The following is a 25,180-nucleotide window of genomic DNA, read 5'->3' on the forward strand; positions in this document are numbered from 1 at the left end:
GGTGTAAGTACTACAAAATGGTAAGAAACAAAGACATTGTCACCTGAAATACGATAATTATCATGTACTAAGTTCCTAAACAGTCATTGGGTTGGAGGGGTGTGGGGCAAAAATATTGGGGGTGGGGGATGTCCGTTCAGAAATAGGCAGTGGGGACCAAATGTCCTATCTAGGGCAAATGTCCAGCAGTCCACTTTTTCAATGGGGGTCGAGGCGCGGCAAATGTCCTGGGGCAAATGCCCGGATCCCAAATTTTGGTTTGGGTACGTTTTCACGCTTAGACCAGGAAGCCATGTTTTTATCTTTTTTTCCCTTTCTTTGCCTTTTAACACGCCAAAATACTTTGACCTTTGCTTTACATTATCACTTTAGCTGAGGGCACGCACCATTTGTAATTAAAATAAAATCACGTTAGATTTCCTGTAGGGACGGCAGATAGACGTGTTTTTTGTCAACAACAATGGCGGCCAATTCGAATAAGGAAACGAATTTATCTGGTAAAATGCATTTATTCTGCGCTAACATTGACAACTACAAGAGTATTTACTAGACTGATTAAGAAACAAATGATATATATTTGATATCCCCATTCATCAAACATTTTAGTTTTTATTTTATTTATAAATTGTAAGGAAACATGTCAAAGTTATCCGAGTCGTTCAAGCGCATTTTTGTATTCGATTTAATGAGCGTCGATGTCTACTTGTAGATGGTGAAGGTGCAATGCGCTTTAGCGGTCCCAACAAAAATAGTAATTAAGAATGTCTTAAAATTAGACGTTATAAGTTAGTGGCAAATTTATGCTTAGATGAATGTGTTTGAGTACTGTGCCACCCTTAGTCTAAATAATGAGACCTTGGGTAGACCGATTTTATATTTTGATATTTTATGTTGTCTACCTAAAGGCCGATATCGACAAGTCAAAAATATATAACAATATTCAACTCTCGAGTACAATTATTTGGACTAGTGCCACCCTGAGCATGCTCATTGCAGATTTGCAGGGACCGCTATTAGCTATTATAAAGTGCATTTTACCCGAATGGAAAACTCACAAAAACATAATCACACCCTGATACCGTTGTGATGTCAGCAGTAAATTTAAATTAGACCCAATTTCACCTAGTCCAACTAATTTGACGCGATCTTAGGAAATATTGAGATAATTTTTTCATATGGGCAAAATCCCCACTCCCGTCTAACACTTGAAAGACCAAAATAATTGAAGCAATTTTCTAATGAAATTTTCATAGCTGCCGACGTTTTACATGCTATAGGTTTAAATGCCGATTATTTCAGGAATTGGCCATAAATTCAAATAAAACTTACATGTATCGAAAGCCTTCACAGGGGATTCAATTCCTCATTGATTTATGTAAAAAATATCAAAGAATATCCAACTGTACATTACGAATTTTCTGGTGAGTTTAACCTATAGATGTATGTACTGTACACGATTAACATTTACCGTGTTGACAAAATGGTTGACACGCTAATATTCACAAGCGATAAAAACCAATAACTTTACATGACTGTGTACTGTGATTTATCCTCCATTATTTTGGTCCTTCAAAGTTTTGACGTTTAGATTGCCTGTCACAAATATAAAACAATCTGAACTTCGAATTATTTTGACTAAAATTTCATCATAAGTTATGGGCAATTCAAGAAAGGCAGTCTAGACAACCCAGTCAAGTAATCAATATGAATACTGAGAACGGTATTTACAGAGAGGAGACTATAATTTATCACAGAGAGGAGACTTTAATTTATTTTTCAAAACGGGAGATGATTTCGAAAGTTTTCTCTTGTTTTTTGTCATTTTAGATACATCGGAAATGACAGGAAACGGAAGTATTTATAATCATTTAGTCCTGAGAAAAACACGATCACAAATTCGGTAAATTATTGATAGTAATAAATTAGCACTTTGTATGTGGTAATTAGAAGATTTTATCCACCGTGTTTTTCTCGAGACTGAAGAATAAAAATGTTTTCTTTCATATTTTTTACCTGGGTAGATTATGATTGTTCTTATAAGTTGTTGAATTCGATTTACTACTCGAGTACATAACGGTGATTACTGGAAATCACTGTTAAAATTTCAAATTCAACATGCGTCCAACCCAAGTGAAAGCTATTTATAAATAAAATATTTACAAAAAAACATGTAATATAATGGTAACTTTGTTTGTATACAATCCATATGAAAGAGAACGTTAAGTTTATTATTTCAGTTCATCAGTCTTGAGAAAAACAAGAATTTGATAAACGCTTCCAATTACGATGTACAAATGGCTATTTATTATTTATCAAATTTGCGGAGATTAAAGAATTATAAATACTTCTGTTTCCTGTCACTTACAGTGTATTTAGAACGATGAGAAATATATGAGAGCAAACTTTAGAATTCATCTCCCATTTTCAAAGACAAAATAAAGTCTTCTCTTTATAAAAACTGTTCTCAGTATTCGTATTAATTACCGGATATCTAGACAGCTCTATACGGATTGTCTAGAAGTCCGGTAACCAGATCTTTACTACTAGGCTCGGGTTACAGGACCCCTAGCCACTGACTTCAAGAAAACATCTGCACCTATGTATATGGAACTATATGAAATTAGGTGCTGCCTATCTGGAAAGATAACCCAATCACGTACAGTAATCTTGGAATAGATATATTTAGCTCAGAAACTAGACCCCGAAAAATAAACAAGAAGCCACCAATTACATACAAAACCCATACCTATATTTAAATCTGTTCAGGGGAGACCCCTAACCCCTATTACACTAGAAGATACCCCTTCTGTACATATCTCCACAAAGCGCTGTGCACTTTGACAATCACCCATCTGCTGTAATATTTCTGAATTCAGTCAGGCATGCAGAGTTTCTTTTTATTTCATTTTAACAACAATTAAGGCAACAAGCAGAAATTATTCTCTAGTTCAGTTTATGGTATTAAGTCAAGATCCCCTTAAAATGACAAAAACAATTGTTTAATGTTAGAGTGGGTGTTGTTGTTCAAACTGATGTTATTAGGTAGTTTTTAAACTGAAAAAATGACAACAGACCCCTAACCATTGCCTTTTACATTGGGTCTAAAAAGCCTAGGTGACTTAGCATGAAAGTGGAAAAGTATATTTATAGGTTGAAAAGCCTTTTTTGTAAATATACCACAGGTGAATGTTTTGACCCTTACCGGTATATCATATTTTTGTTTTGTTTACCTATAAAATCTTGAAGTAAAAAATGATCAGGCCCTCATATGAGCCATGTGATTTTTATAAACAACATTCAAACTTATTTTTCAGATGGTGGAAAATGGTATGAAAATACACCTACTGACACAGATCAGCTTTTGAGTTTTGAGAAGCTTGATAGAGCGTCTCCGGATTTGTGGCCTGAACAAAGTAAGCTGATAAATTTGTGTTGAATTTGAAGAGGGCTAAAATTAGAAGTTTGTGTTTATTGTACTTTGTAGTACCGGTAAGTTGGTAAATGGTAAACCTCTGTGGTTGCTTGACCTTACTTACATGTTTAAAGAAGCAATGCCCAGTTTAAATACTGACAGAAAACCAAATCTGTTATCATATGTTTAATGTAGTTAAATTGCCAGTTATGTATAGGCATTTTCAGTGAACTAATTTTGAACTAGATAAAAATGCAGCAATTCAGTTTCTATAGGTTAATTTCATTACTTTAGAGAAAAAAAACTGTACAGTATACTGTTTTTGAATACATTCAAATTAAAAGTACTAGTATAATTTTCATAGTCATTTTCCTAAAATGATGTCTTCAGTATTACTGCTACAACATGTGAAAAAATATCTTGTAATTTAACCTGCAGAATCTTCATTTACATTACTTAAGAGGTAGAAGCAGTGAAATACAATTCAGTGTACAAAGTATTGTTATTTTGTTTCAGTTCCTGGTGTGTCTGAATATGCAGCTGATAAACTGGTAAGCTAACACATAAATGAATGTATGGTTTGCTGATAAACTGGTAAGCTAACACATAAATGAATGTATGGTTTGCACTGAAAAACTGGTAAGCTAACACATAAATGAATGTATGGTTTGCACTGAAAAACTGGTAAGCTAACACTTAAGGGGGAATGGTACTTTGTCAAAATTTAAGATTTGCTGATTGTCTTATATACCAAAATAAACTTGAAGATATTTCCAATTGATATCATCATCTTTTAGAGCAATAAACATGCGTATGACGTTACCATGACGTCGCAAACATGACCCGTTTTCGCGCTTTTTACGTCCGTTAATGGTAGCACTAAAATAGTATAAAACTCGATACTACAAGCGTATTGTTGGCGTCAATGCATTAGATTATATATCAAACGACAGAATAAAGCAATTTCTTAGTGATTATTAACATGAACAGGTATTTTCTACCTGAATTTTCGAAGGAGGTTCGAAAACAGACATTTGGTTGTTTAAGAAAATTCAGGAAGAAAATCGATTCTGATCCATTTTGCAAAAAACTGGCCCGTGGAATTTTTGCCAAATTTTTGTATGTGAAAATTCATTATATTGTTAATATCTATGCAAAATAGAAAAAAGTTCACCGAAGCGTTTTTGTAGTAAAAACCGTTTGAACTTGACTACTGCAGCGTCGTTAAAAGACATGTAATCGTTATGTAACGTTACATGTGTTTATTTTAAATGGCTTGTCATAATTCTACCTGGAAACCTATAAACAAGCAGTTATGAGACATGAATTAAATATTTCAATCTAATCGTAAAAATATTACACATTTCATAACATGCAGTATTCCAAAATATTTTCATTGAAAAGTGCGTATCTTTTAAATTACTAGAAGTTCTTGATTTTCATTTCAATAGCCACTGCATGCACCTTTTTCAAACTCAGCTGCTCTCTAAAATAAGTCGCGATAAATACGGACAGTTCAGAAGGCTAAAAATGTTAAGTTTTTGAAGAAAGGGAGTGTCGGGGGTGATAATAAAACGGAGAAAAGCAAAATAGAAGAATCGTCGATTATGCATATTTTGGTAATGTATTTGACAATGGTTGCAAAATATGCGGAAAAAGACTTTACTGAAGCCCGCCCGCTTAGCTCAATAGGTAAAAGCGTTGGTCTACGGATCTCGGGTCGCTAGTTCGATCCTCGGACGGGGCGTATGTTCTCCGTGACTATTTGATGAACGACACTGTGTCTGATATCATTAGTCCTCCACCTCTGATTCATGTGGGGAAGTTGGCAGTTACTTGCGGAGAACAGGTTTGTACTGGTACAGAATCCAGGAAAACTGGTTAGGTTAACAGCTCGCCGTTATATGACTGAAAAAACTGTTGAAAAAATGGCGTTAAACTCAAAACAAAGACTTTACTGGAAAAAACCTATTTTCCGAAACTAAGTATGGTCTACATAGTGTACTACATTTAAATATCTAAAATGCTATGGCATTTTACGGAACCCCTATTTAATAAACGTTGCAGCTGCATTAGGTAAGCATGGGATAATTAAAATACAAACATTTCCGCAAAGTTCTGTCCGAATGTGAATTTCGTTTAAATTGTGTTAATGATACAATTAAAGGCAGATTTATAGAATTTAAGTAAGTACTACAGTAATAAGGCTGTCAAAAAAGTTGATTAATTTTCTGAATCAAGTTTTTACGCTCGTTTCAACAGTATGGCGGGTAGTTTCCTTAAACATTGTTCCTGGGAACGACCAGTACTAAACCCCTAACCTCCGACACAAACTACCAAGTGTTCTCACATAAAGAGCCATGTTCGGTAGCGGGGCTCGAACTTACAGTCCTCCATCAGTGAGATATCTCAGTGAATCAGACCACGTAGGCAGTCCTAAAAGTTGACAGTTCATATATATACGCTATTTTTTTTTGCAAGCAGTACAACGGAATTTTAAAATTCGAATTTTACGTATGAATTTTAAGATTCCGCCGTGTACTGTTTGCAAAGATTACACGTCAAAACATTTACATGAATGATTACCGTTCTACCTGTTTTAACATTGTTATTTGAGCCGCGCCATGAAAAAACCAACATAGTGGCTTTGCGACTAGCTTTGATCAAGACCAGCTTGCGCAGTCTTGTCAGGATCTATGTTGTTCGCTTTTAAAGCCTATTGCAATTTAAGAAACCGTTAGCGAACAGCATGGATCCTGACCAGACTGCAAAGCCACCGTATGTTGGTTTTCACAAGGCGCGGCTCATTTCATTTAAATATTTCTGTTATTTGTTGCACGGGACGGGGAAACAAGCCTGAATAGAAACGACTAAATTATGAATTTTAAACATGCCATCACGGACAGGTGCCCCTTCCGTTTACATGACGACATAACGATATAGAATGATGAATGTTCGTCCAGATGCCGTTTGTTTCGCGGCTTGGTTCACAATATTGTCTTTCCTAAAATTCAATAAAAGTATATTGAAGTTTGCAATGTTGGTCCAAATAGAAACTAGCAGTATACACTAGAGAACGATCACTCTAAAAGATGCTAAATCCGTTCCCGATCCTGGATTATGTACTGAGCTTTTATTTTACACGTATTTTAGAAAGAATAAGTTTGAATAGAATGGCTATATAATAAGTCTTAATAAATTAAGAATGCTTATATTTTTAATCAAAAAACAGCCAATGAGCGGCAGTAAGCTTGTGTACCTGCCTGACATAACTGAAATACTGAAAGGGCCGTAAAACAGGATTCTATCAATCAAAACAAACAATAATATGAATTCATTTGGAATTTCTATATAAGCCGACAATCTCGCATGTTATGGGCCCTTTTCCGAGGTCACCGTACCGCGCTACTGATAATTTCCTGACAAGTCAGCACGATGCTGGTACAAATCTATACTTTAGGTTGTGTAATAAGAATGTATATAACAGCCGTACTTAATTAATCAGTATCTGTTTGTCTCCCTTGGCTATATTTTTGCATGAAAACAAAAATGGGATAATCTCGTAAATATTAGTACTAAAGAAATATTATCAATAAATCTATCTATAAATATAAATTTGCCATCAAAATATTATGTTTGTTTCAAAGCAACTTATTATATAAAATAAATACACATACAAAACTAATTTAATGCAAATTTAACACACCCGTGTGAGTGTTATTAAACTATGACTGCTATATAAGTAAAATAATTTTCTAAAAAGTTAGAGTGAAAAAGAGCAATATTTTATTGAGTTTTCTGTCAATTATTTATGTTAATTTCGTTTTGAAAATTATATTATTATTGACCCTTGAGCCATTGGATATGCTATGGTATTCACTGGAAGAGGTCAATATTGTCCTCTTCCGTTGAATATCACATCATATCCGATGGCTTAACAGTCAATAACTGTTTATTATATTGGTTCAAGTTTATAAATGAATAGCAAATATTGTTGCAACATATGTAATGTTTGAAAGTAACATAACTGTGTGAAAACTTATCAAAGTTTACACGAAAACAATTAAATATGGTCAACTTCACAGATGCCAAAAAATTGGAGCAATTCTGTAAAAGCTATGGAGCCCGATATTCGTGCTCAATTGCATAAAGAGCAAGCAATTCTGGACTGATGTACAAACATATTATAGAGGACGATGACTCTGCAGCAACGAAGGTAAACAAGGGAGAAAGTTAATTCTGACATTGTAAAATTTTCAGATCCAGCACATACAAAACGGATCGTAGGAAATAAACTTGAAAAGATTAGTCGAGCCTGTCCATCATTAACCGAAAAAGTGAAATCATCATTCATTAAAAATTTCACATACGCTGTCAATCAAGACAAACAAAAAGGAGAAGCTGAATTAATACAGGCGCTATAAAGCATAGTTCCACATATGTATGGAAAGCACCATCTTTGCAGCCACTGGTGTAAAAATAAGGCTAATAATGTAAATATTCACGTGCTTACGTCATGTCTTAAGCAACGTTGTTTATTGCGTCACAATGCTCTAATTCAAACGGTTGTACTAGAAAAACGCTTCGGTGAACTTTTTCCTATTTTGGCACAGCCATTAACAAAATAATGAATTTTTACATACAAAAATTTGGCAAAAATTCCACGGGCCATTTTTTTGCAAAATGGACCAGAAGCGATTTTTTCCCTGAATTTTCTTAAACAACCAAATGTCTGTTTTCGCACCTCCTTCGAAAATTCGGATAGAAAATACCTTTTCATGTTAATGATCACTAAGAAATTGCTTTATTCTGTCGTTTGATATATAATCTAATGCATTGACGCCAAAAATATGTTTGTAGTATCGAGTTTTATACCATTTTAGTGCTACCATTAACGGACGTAAAAAGTGCGAAAACGGGTCATGTTTGCGACGTCATGGTAACGTCATATGCATGTTTATCGCTCTAAAAGATGATTATACAAATTTGAAATATCTTCAAGTTTATTTTGGTATATACGACTATTAGCAAATCTTAAATTTTGACAAAGTACCATTCCCCCTTAAATGAATGTATGGTTTGCACTGAAAAACTGGTAAGCTAACACATAAATGAATGTATTGTTTGCACTGAAAAACTTGTTAGCTCACACATAATTTGACATAAATGAATGTATGGTTTGCAGGTCAACTAGTAAACTAACACATGAATATCTTGTGAATGTATGGTTTGCTGATCAGAAGTTTGCTGATCAACTAGTTAGCTAACACATTAATGAATGTATGGTTTGCTGATGAAAAGTTTGCTGATCAACTAGTAAGCTAACACATTAATGAATGTATGGTTTGCTGATGAAAAGTTTGCTGATCAACTAATAGGCTAACACCAAAATGAAAGTTGTTTGCTGATAAACTGGTAAGCTAACACATAAATGAAAGTGTGGTTTGCTGATAAACCAGTTAGCTAACATATAAATGAAAGTGTGGCTTGCTGATAAACTAGTAAAATAATGCATAAGCGAGAGTGTAATGTGCTGATAAACTGGTAAGCTAATGTATAAATGAAAGTGTGGCTTGCTGATAAACTGGTAAGCTAACACATAAATGAAAGTGTGGTTTGCTGATAAACTGGTAAGCTAACACATAAATGAAAGTGTGGCTTGCTGATAAACTTGTAAGCTAACATATAAATGAAAGTGTGGTTTGCGGATAAACTGGTAAGCTAACATACAAATGAAAGTGTGGTTTGCTGATAAACTGGTAAGCTAACACATAAATGAAAGTGTGGCTTGCTGATAAACTGGTAAGCTAACATATAAATGAAAGTGTGGTTTGCTGATAAACTGGTAAGCTAACACATAAATGAATTTGTAGCTTGCTGATAAACTTGTATTATGACGTAAGCTAACATATAAATGAAATGATGGCTTGCTAATAAACTTGTAAACTAACATATAGATGAGAATATTTTTTGTGATACACTGGTAAGCTTACACATAAAGGAAAATTTGGTTTGCTACTAAACTGATAAGTTCACATATAAATGAAAGTATGGTTTTTCTGATAACTTGGAAAGCTAACACATAAATCAAGGGTGTAGAAAAGGGCCGGAAGCCAGAAAAATCACCTAGCTGTTTGAGCATTCTCACCAGCTACTTTTGCTGCAACAAAGAAAATAAATGTCAATATTGTGTTCACATCCACTGAAAGTTGACGGGACACGATGCTGCATTGGCTCAAGTAAATAATTTGTTTACTTTCACTGAAAACCCCAGTCGCTATTTTTTTAACGTGACAATAGTTTCCCACACGCACATGCAGCATTAGCTCTGGATGGTAATAAATGATGAAAAATCTGCCTCATATGACTTGAATTTGTGTTTCAGAAAGTCTAAAAGTGCTGTCGGCTTGGGGGCCTTTGCCCCCCTGAATCCCCAAAGGGGACAAAATCCCCTTGAACCCAATAGTGGGGGAACTTCCCGACCTCCCTTCTACTTTTTGTGATTTTCCTGCTACTTGAAAACATTTCTACAACCCTGATAAATGAAATAATGGCTTGCTAATAAACTGGAAAGCTAAGATGGATCATTAGATGAGAGTATGGTTTGCTGATTGACTGGTAACTTTAATCATATATAAAAGTATAGTTTTGCTGATAAGCAAATACATAAATACATATAAAGTTTGATGATAAACTGACAAGCTTACATATAAATGAAAATATGGTTGGTTGTTGTAAGGTGATAAACTAAGTTAACACATGATGGTGTATGATTTGCTGATAAACTGGTAAATTAAAGTATGGTTTGCTATGAAATGTTTGGAACCATTTGGCTGTAACATGTAGATTTACTGTGGCAAACTTGGCTGTAAAATTTGAAAAAACATTGATAACTTTCTTTTTTCTCAACAAAACATCTATTAAATGTGACCACTCATTTTCTTAGATCATTTCCAATCAGATTATCATGGCTTCGAATGTGAAAGTTTTGGTGCCATTTTAAAACATCATAGAATAAATAGGTTTATTTGGCATCGTAATGATTAATTACATTTATAAACTGGTAAGCTAACACTTTTAGTAAAGAGAGGCAGAGTGGTTAAGGTTAATGACTTCAAATCACTTCCACCTCATTGATGTTGGTTTGAGCCTCACTAATGGCATTGAATTCTTCATTTGAGGAAGCCATCCAGCTGGCTTACGGAAGGTCGGTGGTTTACCCAGATGCCTGCTCGTGATGAAATAATGCACGGAGGGGCACCCGGGGTCTTCCTCCACCATCAAAGCTGGAAAGTTGCCATATGACCTATAAATGTGTCGATGCAACATTAAACCCTACAAAATAAAATAAATTATAGCAAAGAGATTTAATGTTGGCGAGTGTTATGGCCTAGATAATTATGATCTTGACAACTTTAAAATGATTTGAAATCGTCACTAACTTGACTGGTTACCAGGATATAGCTAGTTATATGAAGATTTAATACGGTTAAACCTTTTACTTTTTTCCAGCCTTCATCACGAACAAACAGCCCGCCAAAATGGATGGCAGATTTAGAAAATGATGATATCAATTTATTACAAGGTAAGCTAGTCCCTAACTCCTGTCTTTTAGTATAAGAAAGATCTCTATACTGGATACTTTGTACAAATGTATTGGTGTTTGAACAAGTTTTCAGCTGTATTTTCAGTGGCCTAGTAGTTAAGGTTGATGGATTTAAATCACTTGCCCCTCACCGATGTGGGTTCGAGCCTCACCCGGGGCATTGAATTCTTCATATGAGAAATCCATCCAGCTGGCTTACCGAAAGTTGGTGGTTCAACCCAGGTGCCCGTTCATGATGAAATAATACACGATGGGGACCCGCCCGCTTAGCTCAGTAGGTAAGAGCGTCGGTCTACGGATCTCGGGGTCGCGAGTTCGATCCTCGGGCGGGGCGCATGTTCTCCGTGACTATTTGATAAACGACATTGTGTCTGAAATCATTAGTCCTCCACCTCTGATTCATGTGGGGAAGTTGGCAGTTACTTGCGGAGAACAGGTTTGTACTGGTACAGAATCCAGGAAAACTGGTTAGGTTAACTGCCCACCGTTACATGACTGAAATACTGTTGAAAAACGGCGTTAAACCCAAAACAAACAAACAAAATACACGAAGGGGCACCTGGTGTCTTCTTCCACCATCAAAGCTGGAAAGTCGCCACATGACCTATAATAGTGTCAGTGCGACATTAAACCTAACAAAATAAATAAAAAAAAATTAAATCAGTAAGGTCACGGTGCAACTTTTATTTCACAGTTTGACTGGTACAGAAGGTCTTTGCTGGTGCTATTCTTTACATTGGGTGTTGCATCTAATAAAAAAACAATTATTATTATATTTGTTTTATATTCACTGATTATTTTTAAATGAAAGCTTGTAACTTAAAGCAACTCCTGTGTCCACTTCTGAAATATTATTAGTCTCCACATGTATCTTCATGCTCCTGTCACATACAGTCCTAAAGGCACTGTCCTCCAGATTGTACAACAACAAAAAATGAGTTCTGGATACTACTATAGTATCAGGAAATGATTGCTTAAATGCCCATGCTTATATTTTAAAATAAGGCTTAGAAACTTCAGATAGTTTAGAAGCAAAAACTCAAGTCCTAATGTTCATAGTATGACCAAACTTCAAGTTTAAAGAAAGATAATTTTTATTAAAAATCTGAAGGTCAGTGCCCTCAAGTAAAATCCATGAGTTTATGATCAGTCTTATAATCAAGGTTTGTCCCAAAGGACTTTTACTTAAGATCCTGACACAGTTTTTGCAACATTAACATTTTCTTTGTAAGAACTGCACCATGTTACGAAAGCAGGCCTCCTAGTGAAACCTTTAAAACCCTTTAATTTCAGAGCAAACCTTTAAAACCTTTAAATCTTCTGAAAAAACCTTTAAAACGGCCAAATAGCCTGTAATTTTCACTCAAAACCTATATTTTTGTTCAGACTGCTTGCCGTGCCAGTTTAAAGCAAGTAATGGTTATACTACTGTATTTCTTCCCCCCTTTTAATATCAAACATGCCTATTTCTGATATCTGTGGTTTTAGAGTGTGGGTTTCCATATATAAATTAACTTTTTTTTAGTAAATACCTATATATATTGTGTTTTCAACGAGAATTCCGACAAAAATAGCCTTTATTTACTCCTTATTTTTTAATATTTTACACTAAAAGGCCTTTATTTCCATAGATTGGAGCCTTTATAAAAACCTTTATTTTTGTTCAGGCCTGCTAGGAGGCCTGCGAAAGTCTTCCAGATTTTAAATATAGATGTTAATGTTTTGAATGATAAATGAATGATTTTTTTTTCTGTCAGAATTTGGAAGTTTAACAACATCACAGCTGATGGAGAAAGTAAGGGGCTTACAGAACCTAGCATATCAGCTTGGGCTTGATGAAGGTATATTTTCTAAAGTTCAGTATTTGAAAGGGATCATGGAATAACCTTGTATTTTGACACCATTAGATAGTTCTGTCACTGTTGAGGTAACTACCGGTGGTATGAAATAAACGCTTTTCATATTAAAATCGCACTGTCCGTCCGTGTGTCTGGTAAATTCTTGTCCAGACTGTAACTCTTCCATCCATAAAGGGATTTTGAAATCACTAGGCATAAATGTTCCCATAATGAGACGATGTGTCATGCGCAAGATTCAGACCCTTAGCTTCAAGGTCAAGGTCACAGAGGTCAAAGGTTATCATGGTCTGTTTCTTGTCTGGTCCATAACTCTGCCATCCATGAAGAAATTTTCAAATAACTTGGCATAAATATTTACCATAAGGAGACGATATGTCATGAGCAAGACCCAGACTCCTGGCTCCAAGATCAAGGTCACACTTAGAAGTCAAGGGTTAACAGGGTCTGTTTCATGTCGGGTCCATAACTCTGCATTCATGAAGGGATTTTGAAATTTCTTGGCATAAATGTTCCTCATAATGAGACGACATGTCATGCGTAAGATCCAGACCTCTAGCTCTAAGGTCAAGGTCACACTTAAGAGGTTAAAGGTTAACATCGTCTGTTTCTTGTCCGGTCCATTACTCTGCCATTGATGAAGGAATTTTAAAATTACTTGGAATAAATGTTCCCTATAATGAGGTGAGATGTCATGCACAAGACCCTTAGCTTCAAGGTCAAGGTCACACTGAGAAGTCAAAGGTGTTTCTTGTCTGGTCCATAACTCTGCCATTTATTAGGGGATTTGAAAATAATTTGAGACAAATGTTAACCATATTGAGAATGTGTGTCACACTTATGACCCAGGCCTCTTAGGTCAAGGTCATGAAATGATGTGTGATTTTTTTTGCGCATACAGCTGTAGCATTCTTGGGCACGCTTCGGGGGGCAATTGTCACCAGTAGTGACAGCTTGTTTTTATTGAAGTCACTAAAGACGATAGATCAGGAGGTTGCAAGTTTGATCCCTTGGTAAGTGAACTGTTCTAGACAATTTGACAGAAAACACTGTGTCTTAAGTCACTCATCACCAACTTCTGTTTCATGTTGGGACAATGTAAGTCAGTTACTTGCAGAGAACAGGTCCGACAGCTTTATTATGAAATCCAGGTACACTGGCTGTTATTACATAATTGAAATACTGTGAAAAACAGCAGACCCAGTCAAACAAGTTAACATGTCAGATCATTTGTCCTTTGATTAAGATATTTTAAGTAGTAGATATATGTTAAGGCATTTTTAATGTTTGATAATGTATCTGTAAAGAATACCTGTAATATCAAAAGAATTAAAACTTACAAAGCTGTAACAAATTCAGCTATAAAACCTAAAATATGACATCTGTCCTACTTTTGAAGGCATATAAATTAGAACTGTAACACGAATTTATTGTACCATAGAGTTTCGATTTTATCATTAAACATGGTTGGGAAAGTTTTCCAGGTTCCTGAACACTGTATTGTAAAATCAGAAATATTCACAAGGGATCGTCTTTGATGTTTTAGTATTTTTGCAGAACTCTTATTGAAGCTGAGCTTATGGAACAAAATATGAGCCGCGCCATGGGAAAACCAACATAGTGGCTTTGCAACCAGCATGGATCCAGACCAGCCTGCACACAGTCTGGTCAGGATCCATGCTGTTCGCTTTCAAAGCCTATTGAAATTAGAGAAACTGTTAGTGAACAGCATGGATCCTGACCAAACTGCACGGATGCGCAGGATGGTCTGGATCCATGCTGGTCGCAAAGCCACTATGTTGGTTTTCTCATGGCGCAACTCATATGAAGATTAATCCTCGTGTTATTTCACAACTTTTTAAAGTCATTGGAATTTTGGTCACACAAAAACTACTGATAATACAGTAGTAAATTGTTTCATAAAAAAGTGTTCGCTGCCATACTTGACATCAGTTTAAGCATACATTTCAGCACACTTTTAGTTTGACTTGTAATATTGATTCCTTATGTATAAATTTTATAAAAACCTTCTTTTTCTTTTTGTTGTAGCATACATGTATCTGGTCATTGTGAGTGTAATATATTCATATTATGTAGGACTTGCAACTAAATGGTGTGTAGTATAAAATCCAGTAATTCCTAGAAAATTTTACAATTTTAAACTTCAAGAATAGGGCTAAAAGTGTTTTTTTCACCCTGTTGAGTTGACTGTATCCTGGATTTGGATACCACTAACACTTAAATATTTATTCAGTGACATTCTACATACCTTGGGATGCATGAAACTAATGAATATATTGATAATTTTCAGCAAGAGAAATGACGAGGGGAAAGTTTTTACAAGTTCTTCAGAAACCAAAGAGAAACTGATGATCCAAAGGAAAAAGAGTTTCTTACAAGTGCAATATTATATTTAGTATGTGAACCTGCTGATGGTAACAAGGTCAGGAACCACAAGGCAGAGCTATTATGATACGTCACTGAAGTGTCTTGTGACATTTTTGTAACCAGCAAAAGAGGGAATTGTGGAGTGTGAACGAGACTAAAATGACCAATTTTTGCACCAAAAAAAAAACAAGAATCATTTTCATTCACGTAAAATGCGGAGATAGGAGTTTATTTTCTTGCAACAATTTTACTAGAACTGCAAGAAGAACCATGGTCTAAAGATCATTGACAACAGTAGAACAGTTTTGATGTATTTTTAAACAGTAAGTTGTTCTCAATTGATTTGTAGTTTTTGTTTGAATTCACTTTCTAGCTCATGAAAATTATTTGTTTAAAAAATGCCTCCGCTGTAACAAAGTTACGTTGCCTTATTTGAATTTAAGCCTTTTTACCAATGATTTCTGATTATACAGTACACAGTCTTTTACATCATATGGATATGTGTCCGAAGTACAATAGTACCCCCTCTTACTGTCACTGTATGGTCATATGTTACTTGACAGTGCAGGTCTAAGTCAACTTTTCTAAACAATTTAAAACTGTATTCTAAGAAACTTGTGATCTTGTCTGAAAGCAAGGCAGGAAGTTGTACCGAGAATCTAATTGTAACATTCATGCTACTTTGTTGCTGATGTTGATTTTGCTTAAAGCCATCTTTTATGTGTCAGAGACTCCCTGATGCATAGAGTTTGGACTGTCCATCATTTCACTTTTTGTACTAGACTGCAGTGCTCGTGCAGTTTTTAGCTTACCATCATCAGATGGTGGGCTATTCAAATCACTCTGCGTCCGTGGTCCGTCCTTCCGTTAACAATTTCTCGTTATCGCATCGCCTCAAAAACTACTGGGGGGATTTTGACTAAACATTGTCAGAATGATGTATTGGTACCCTAGTTGTGTCCTCCTGAAAATCAGACTGGTTCAACAATTTTTTAGTGAGTTATGGCCCTTTGTTTTTATAATTTACATAGATTTATACAAGGAAAATCTTTGAAAAAGCACAGGGCCTAGGGCTTTGATATTTGGTATGAAGCTTCATCTGGTGGTCCTCTACCAAGATTTTTCAAATTATCTCCCTAGGGTCAAATATGGCCCCACCCCTGGGTCACATAGACTTGTATAGGGAAAAACTTTGAAAATCTTCTTGTCCAAACCACAAAGCCTAGGGCTTTGATATTTGTAATGTAGCATCATCTAGTGGTTCTCTACCAAGTTTGTTCAAATTATCCCACTAGGGTCAAATATGGCTCGCACTGGGGTCACATGGTTCATATAGACTTGTATAGGGAAAAGCTTTTAAAATCTTGTCAATAACCTACAACATTCAGATTTGGACCACATATATAGTTTTGAGTGGCAAGATGAACCTTGACATGAGTTGACCTTGATTTTGACCTAGTGACCTACTTCCACGCCCACAGCCTTCAAATTTGGACCACATGCATAGTTTTGTGCGCCAAAAGAAACTTTGACCTTGACATTGATCTAGTGACCTACTTTCACAGTTTTGAAGGTACAGGCTTCAAATTTGGACCACATGCATAGTTTTGTGTTCCAAAATGAAATTTGACCTTGATTTTGACCTAGTGACCTACTGTCACATTTCTCAAGCTACAGCCTTCAAACTTGGACCACATGCATAGTTTCTTGCACTGGAAAAAAACTTTGACCTTGACATTGACCTAGTGACCTACTTTCACATTTTTGAAGGTACAAGCTTCAAATTTTGACCACATGCATAGTTTTGTGTTTCGAAATGAAATTTGACCTTGATTTTGACCTAGTGACCTACTTTCACATTTCTCAAGCTACAGCCTTCAAATTTGGAGCACATGTATAGTTTTGTGTACCGAAATGAATTTTGATCTTGAGATTGACCTAGTGACCTAGTTTCACATTTCTGAAGCTACAGGCTTCAAATTTGGACCACATGCATATTTTTGTGTTCTGAATTGAAATTTGACATTGATTTTTACCTAGTACCTACTTTCGCATTTCTCAAGCTACAGCCTCCAAATTTGAACCACATGCTTAGTTTTGTATACCGAAATGAACTTTGACCTTGAAATTGATCTAGTGACCTACTTTCACATTTCTCAAGCTACAGATTTCAAATTTGGACCACATGCACATTGTTGTGTATGGAAATGAAATTTGACCTTGAGCTAGTCTTGAAATTTGGAACATTCAAAAATGGCTCAATGGTGGGTGCCAAGATCTTTCTGTGATCTCTTGTTATGCAGTTCAAATGAAATTTTGTCGGGACTTTCATGTCCAATTTTCTCGAGTAATGGGATTTTTTTACACATAAAAAATATTACACCTATGTATTTAGTTTGTGTACTCTACTCCTACTACAGTTTCCATCAAATTCATATGGAAGTTTGTATACATCATTAACATGGAAAGGTCATACACACGTTTTTTGGACTTTCAGGTTACTTTTTTTTTTTTAAGTATTATTCTGTCAAGCATTTGTCATACAGAGTTTACACATTCTTGTTATATATATATATATATATTTATCATTAAATTCTTATGTATCAAGAAGAAATTGTTATTCATGACCTAGTGAACAGATATGGTTGTTTTATTTCAGTTATTAATATCATACAAAGAAACTCCACAGTATTGTAAGCTATGAAAAAGTTGGTGTAAAAATATGTTAGAGGGCCATGATTACCTATACTGCTTACCTGAATACTTGTACAAATTAGTTATTTAGGTTTCAATTTATTATGTAATCTGTAACAAAGAAAATTTAGCATTTTTTACTTAATCATCGGTATTGAATCGGTTTTTCTTTGAGCAGTCTTGATCAGACTTGCATACCGGTAGGTATATGACCCGAGAAAAATAGGTCATTTACTGGTCTAAACTATGAAAATTTTGTTGTCTCAACCCCACAAATGTTGAACTGGACCAAGTAATTATGTCTTTCCCCACCCCATTGGGGGAGACATAGTGTTTTTGCCCCATGTCTGTCACACCCCATTTCAGATCAATAACTGGAGAACCTTATGATGCAGAACCTTCGAACTTCATAGGTTGACAGGGATTATGGGATAGACTACCCCTTTAGTTTTTGGGGTCACTCCGCCAAAGGTCAAGGTCACAGGCCTGAAGATGGAAAACAATTTATGATCTCCAATTGAGAACCACTTGACCTGGAATGTTGAAATTTTCATAGGATGATTGGACATGCAGAATAGATGACCCCTATTGATTTTGGGGCCACTATTAAAGGTCAAGGTAACAGCATGGATCAGTAACTCAAGAACCTACAACTTTCAAACTTCATAGGGTGATAGGGCGTACAGGGTAGATGACCCATTTTGTTTTTGGGGTCACTCCATCAAAAGTCAAGGTCACAGGGGCATGAACATGGAAAACTCTTGCTGACCAAGAATTCAAGAACCACTTTATCCAGATTATTGAAACTTCATAGGCTGATTGAACATGCAGAGTAGATGACCCATATAGATTTGGGGTCACTTAATGAAATGGGATGTGCTTCTTCTAGTTAGTTTTGTTTTTAACCTATTAAAATGCAGTGGTCTGTAATAAAATTATTCAAGAAATCTGGCGGTGCCTGACCCATTTTAAAGTACAGCTGTAACTTGTCTGCAATCAGTCCAATTTAAATGGTATGCATGGGAACCAGAAAGACAGCGGACATATAGTCCCATTCAGACTACCTTGCCTGCAGCCAGTCAGAGCCTCTTCGCAGGAAGTAGTACATATTTAACCTATAAATCTATATTTACTCAGGGAAACGGTTTCATTAATGATAAAAAGTCCAACATTCAACAAGAGGGCCATGATGGCCCTATATCGCTCACCTGTTATCATTGCACTTGAAGACAAGAAGGTACTCAGAAAAAATATCTAACTTCAAAGGACAGGAACAACAAAGGGGAGAAATTTAACCAAAAAGAAAAAAAAATTGTTACAAGGTACAGGTATGTCAAAATACACCTAAAAATTGGAGGTACCATCCATGTTGTACCACAGAAAAATGGTCTCGGTTATTCCCTACGGCCAATAATGAAAAAGTTACTAAAAATAAGCTATTTATAGTAACGTAAAAGGAAAGTAATTAAAAATTTTTTATTGTAAGTGAACAAAAGAAGGATCTGCCAAATAAATCTGTTGACATACATGAAATTTCAGATTAGTATCTTCATTAGTTATGGAGATATACCTATTTTAATTTGAAATAAAGGGAGGTAATTTGACATAAAATCAGTCCATAGTTATCTACCCTGATAGTCTCAGTCCAACTAATGACAATAATGAAATTTCAAATAAGTCCTATAAGTACTTACTGATATAAATTCATTTTGATTACAATCAGGGGAGGTAATCAGATATAAAATAACTCTGGAATGTACAACTGGATCTGATTCATCATGGAATCCAAGGTTTATTGTTGTTGAAGATATTTTGGAAGTTTGTATCAAATAAAACCTTAAAAGAAGTCTCTATATGGCTGCAAAAGCCAAAATAGCCAATTTTGGACCTTTAAGGGGCCATAACTCTAGAACCCGTGATGGAATCTGGCCAGTTCAAGAAAGGAATCAAGATCTTGTGGTGATACAAGTTGTGTGCATGTTTGGTTAAAATCAAATCATAAATGAAGCTGCTATTGTGCAGAAAAGGTCAAAATAGCTAACTCTGGAACCCATTATGGGATCTGGCCGGTTCAAGAAAGGAACCGAGATCTTATGGTGATACAAGTTTTGTGCAAGTTTGATTAAATTCAAATCATAAATGAAGCTGCTATTGTGCAGACAAGGTCAAAATAGCAAATTCTGGCCCTTTCAGGGGCCATAACTCTGGAACCCATAATGGAATCTGGCCAGTTCAAGAAAGGAACCAAGATCTTATGGTGATACAAGTTGTGTGCCAGTTTGGTAAAAATCAAATCATAAATAAAGCTGCTATTGTGCAGACATGGTCAAAATAGCTAATTTTGGCCCTTTCAGGGGCCATAACTCTGGAACCCATAATGGGATCTGACCAGTTCAAGAAAGGAACCGAGATCTTATGGTGATACAAGTTGTGTGCAAGTTTGGTTAAAATAAAATAAATGAAACCACTATCGTGCAGACAAGAAATTGTTGACGCACGCACAGACCGACGACGGATGATCACAAAAGCTAACCTTGTCACTATGCGACAGGTGAGCTACAAAAGAAGTTACCCATAGAGCATTCCACATAGAAGTTAGTTTTAGAAATCCAGTTATTACAGTAAATGATGATCCAGATACTTATTAATTTCCATGGATTTCACTGAAAAATTCAGTACTGATCTAAGGAAGTTACCAAGGCTAGACTGTTTAAAAGTAAATTTTGGTTGAAATAACGGTTAAAAATATTAGAAATCTTGTAGATGAACTTGCTGGACGGTCATCAGGTCTTACCTTAGTAAGATCGTATACTTCAGTCACTGCGGCCACCATAGAACTAGATCCAGTGAAAAAAGGTAGTTTTAATGCAAGAATACAACTTGATACACTAATACTATAAAATCATTTGAAGGGGAATAATTTTTCGGAACTTTTAAGTTGCTTCTACAAATATAATTAAATACAATAAACTGACATATTTAGTTTTATCTCTTTAAATTCTCCATTCAAGATAGTTGTTTTTGCATAAACCAGTGAATTTTATGCTAACGAAATTAAGCTTATTTACAGTATCTCTTACAACAGCACTATTTAAGTGATGAGATATTACAATTTATACAAAATCCAGATTTATATTATCATTAATTTTATTTATACAAAATGCTAATACCCTGATAATCACAAAATTTATTAATTTCCTGATGGTCAATTTATATACAAAATTCATACATTAACAGAATGCATTAATATCTACATGCATATATTTTCAGGCCTATTTATTCAGTTTGTAATCCCGGAGTGGACTTTCAAAATCTATTGTAAATGTTGAATCAAATTTCTTAACATGTTTTAAATCCTTCTGCAGTTTTGGTCCAACAACATCTTTTAAACTTTTCACTGACTTTCTTACATGCTGTCTATGAACTGTCCCATCCTTATCACTGTCTATTCTCCTTCCATGGGTATGTTTCTGGTTTTCAATAAAATCTTCACCCAAGCTTCTTCTGTTATTTTGAGTGTCTGAGATTCTTTGTAAGGAAGCTGGGTTTACATGTTTACTAGGAAGTTTCCTTGGATTTGTGTGTAACCCCTTCATGTTATCCTGACAACCTTCAAAATCTTCAGACAAAATTTCATTCCCATTACTCTCTGAGCCAACATCGATTCTGTTCATCTCATCTTGGCCATTTTCCTCCATATACCCCACAGTCGTACTTCGTCTTGAATCAAATGCTAGACTTTTTCGAGCTTTCTTTCTTTTTCTGCTTATCTGAGCAATTCTTTCAGCATACCCACCTCTTAATGCCAGCAGTTTGGGATCAGTATCTGGCGTTCCTTTGAAGGAGAATTCACCCATTTTATTTGGGACATCGCACATTTTATTTGGAACGGTCTCCATCTTTTCTGCACGTTCAAATGAATTTCGCCTCATGACCTTTGATTTCTCCACAGTATTCAAGTCCCTGTTCCTGTCAAATTTTTGTGCGTGTATTACTTCATTAGATTTACTTTTGTTTGATAATGACCTCCGCTTTGAGTGTTCTTGTAAACAATTATCCCGGGAATTATTCACGCCTTTTTCACTATGTTTTGTTCTAGGTACTTGTCCACTGAACTTTTCTCTCTCTTTCTTTACACATTCCCCATTTCCTACAATTCTGTCTTTATAAATTATCTCAGGACTGTCTATCATCCAATCTTTCATCCCAGAAAATTTATCTTCCCTCTTGATTGGTGTGACAGCCGGTAGTTCCCTTTCTATAAACATTCTCCCTCCCATTACCCTGCCAACCCTCTTCTGTCGAGAGCTGGGTGTCAAATCATCATTCCAAGATGGTTTATGCAGGGTTTTGTGTTCTTTCTCATAAACCTTACTACCTGTTCCCCAAATATTTGGTCTATATTCTTTTTGACTTGACAAACTTTTCAACTGGGATTTATCTAATTTGTTTATACCCGTATCCTGACCAGGAATATTCATCTTATCAACAGTTTCAGGAGGACTTTCTTCAATGTTCGACTTCGTTCTTTTTTGTGGTTCCTTTCTTCTATGTGGTGAATTATCGTCCTGAAGTAAATGCGTCTTTGTTACAAATGTTCCCGAGCCTGCAGCTTTAACTTTTTGTGGTTCCTTCCTTCGATGTGGTGAATTATCATCCTGAAGGAAATGCGTCTTTGTTACAAATGTTCCCGAGACTGCAGCTTTAACTTTTTTCTTGTCTGACCTGGCTACAAGTGGGGACAAAAGCTCCACATATTCCTCATTATCCGATATACTTTCACTAGCTAATCTTTTTCTGTTACCAAAGCTAGGGGACACCACACCTTTTAGGATTCTTTCACCCACGGGATGTTTCTTAACAGGTAAAGAAGGGGAAAAAATATCTCCCGTCATTTTTGCACCTCTTTCACTTCTTTGTAAGCTTTTTGATGTGCCATCTTCAGCATCCTTTGGATTATCTCTATAGGTTCTGAAATTTGAAGAAGAACCACTATGATGGGATAGTTTCCGTTCACAGTATTTATTCTGTCTTTTCTCCAGTACTTGTCCTCGGAGATTTTTCATTTCCTTACTTTTTGTACTTTGATCTGAAGACCTTGAATACTCCATCCTTCGTTCGGGTTTTCCAGAATAGAAAGTTCCAACCTGTGATAAGTTAGTATCGGAATCGCTATCGTAATACGAACTTTCTGATGTGTCTTGTCCGTTAGCTTCCGACATGTCATGATCATATCCTGAGACCAGTGAAGTCTCCCTTTCTGTTGAATTTATGTCCGATTTGCCACTCAGAACAGAGCGCTTTCCCCCGTCAAATGACAATTCTGATGCTCCTTTCATCTTGTTTTTTTCATGTACAGAAATTTTCTCAAATCCAGTTGACTGTGGCCCATGATGCCTCGCTCTGATTCCGTGAGCTGTGGGTGAACCATCTGATACGGTAGTATCTTCAGACTGAATTGACAACTCTTTATCAACTTTTCCAGAGACTAAATGTTTGTTTTGAACTCTATACATTTTGTCCATTTGTTTATCTTCGAAGTTCTGATTTGAACATGAAGGTTCTACAAAATTTGTATGTCTACTTTCTTTACCATGCATCACACCTCTTGCAAACGTATTCCTTAGGCCACGATTAGAATTAATTTTTCTTGACGTTTTGTCCTCAACAACTTTATCATTAACATCAAATCTACCATAACGCGGACAAGGCCTCGGTATAGTGACCTCACTCCTGAATTGTTCAGTCGCTACAGCTCGATCACTAGCATTTTCGTTCACGAGTCCAGCTTTCCCTGCTCTATCTCTACGTTCTAAATCATCTTCCACACAATCTTGTTCTTGTCTTATAGCTTCTAGTAGTGAAGACATTTTATCCTTAACATTCTCAGAATATTTTCTTTTCTCGTTATCGACAATGAAATTTCTGACAACCGACACATCAGTAAGGGCCTTTCTATTTGGTGGCACATTGGCTGCTTTTGTGATGACAGGTTCTTCCATTTCGGTCGACTTTCCTGTAGTACTATCTCTATATTTCCCTTGCCTTGGAGAAGGTTTGATAACATTTGTCTCTTCTAAGTTAGGTAACTCTGTCGTGCCCTGTCTGAGAAGGTCCAGGCTAGATAATGGCTGTCTCCTGATGTCAGAGGATATATATGGTTTGTAACTGTAGGATTCCTTTGTTAAACTTACAGCAGGGCATGATGAGCATCCTGAAATGAACACATAGTAACTTACATTTTTGATATTTTCAGGTGTTATGGGTTTCTATTTGGATACATTTTTCAGTTTTGCAGTTTACTACAAATCTTACTAATTTCCGCATCATAGGTAGCAACTAATTTCCTTTTCTGTTTTACAGCAACGAACTTTACAGCTACAAATAACAACAAGAGCACCACCGTGGGTGCCATTGCTTGTCTGCAAGTGCTTGACAATATGTAAGAAAGGAGATATAGTTCAGAATATTCTAAGTACAACAAGAGTGCCAGAATGTCACAATATACGCCCGTCACAGCAAATTTCTTTACTCTAGCTGCTGTATTGCAAATGAATTTTAATTTTGTGGTTGTTTAGTAATCATTGTAAGTCTTTTGTTTTCCTAAGTCCACAAAAAAAATTCCTTACCAGGTAGAGAGACCTTAAAATACACCTAAAATTTGAAAGTAACATCTATGTTGTACCACAGAAAAGTGGTCTTGGTTTTTCCCTATGGTCAATTATAAAAAAGTTACAATATAAGTTATTTATAGTAACAACTAAGGGAAGTTAATCTTAAAACAAAAAAAAACAAAAAACAAAAAAAAAATGGAAGTCCACATAAAAATCTTCACCAGGTAGAGATTGGTCAAAATACACATCAAAATTGAATGTAGCATGCATGTTGTACTACAGAAAAGTGGTCTCGATTTTTCCCTACGACTAGTAATGAAGAAGTTACAATGTAAGCTATTTATAGTAACAACAAAGGGAAGTAATTCTAAAGAAAGGAACTGTGCAAGACACTTCCTCTCATGATGGTGTATAATTGTGCCAAGTTACATCAAAATCCCTCCATGCATGAAGAAGAAATGCTTCGGACAAAGTCATTCTTGTATCTGACCTTTGGCCTCTAAGTGTGACCTTGACCTTAGACCTAGGGACCTGGTTCTTGTGCATGACACTCCGCCTCGTGGTGGTGAACATTTGTGCCAAGTTATATCAAAATCCCTCCATGCATGAA

At 35.7% G+C, this 25,180-nt stretch overlaps 2 protein-coding genes across 2 annotated transcripts in view; one reads left to right on the forward strand and one right to left on the reverse strand.

Annotated features, from left to right (window-relative positions):
• The first annotated feature begins 425 nt into the window (after nucleotides 1–425).
• LOC123535265 (protein lin-52 homolog) lies at nucleotides 426–17,855 on the forward strand. Its single transcript, XM_053550085.1, has 6 exons — nucleotides 426–497; nucleotides 3,315–3,413; nucleotides 3,929–3,963; nucleotides 10,925–10,997; nucleotides 12,776–12,859; nucleotides 15,186–17,855. Exons 1-6 carry the CDS (start codon nucleotides 461–463, stop codon nucleotides 15,242–15,244), a joined length of 387 nt encoding a protein of 128 aa, XP_053406060.1. The 5' UTR covers nucleotides 426–460; the 3' UTR covers nucleotides 15,245–17,855.
• Nucleotides 17,856–20,628: 2,773 nt separating this feature from the next.
• The window catches only part of LOC123535274 (uncharacterized), a 28,995-nt gene continuing 24,443 nt past the window's right edge, over nucleotides 20,629–25,180 (reverse strand). The window contains exon 12 of the mRNA XM_045317868.2: nucleotides 20,629–24,170. Coding sequence (XP_045173803.2) covers nucleotides 21,229–24,170 — 2,942 coding nt within the window. The 3' untranslated portion in view covers nucleotides 20,629–21,228. The remainder of the gene's footprint in view (nucleotides 24,171–25,180) is intronic.

Source organism: Mercenaria mercenaria, chromosome 1 (genome assembly GCF_021730395.1).
Source record: "Mercenaria mercenaria strain notata chromosome 1, MADL_Memer_1, whole genome shotgun sequence".
Classification (NCBI taxonomy): Eukaryota; Metazoa; Mollusca; class Bivalvia; order Venerida; family Veneridae; genus Mercenaria; species Mercenaria mercenaria.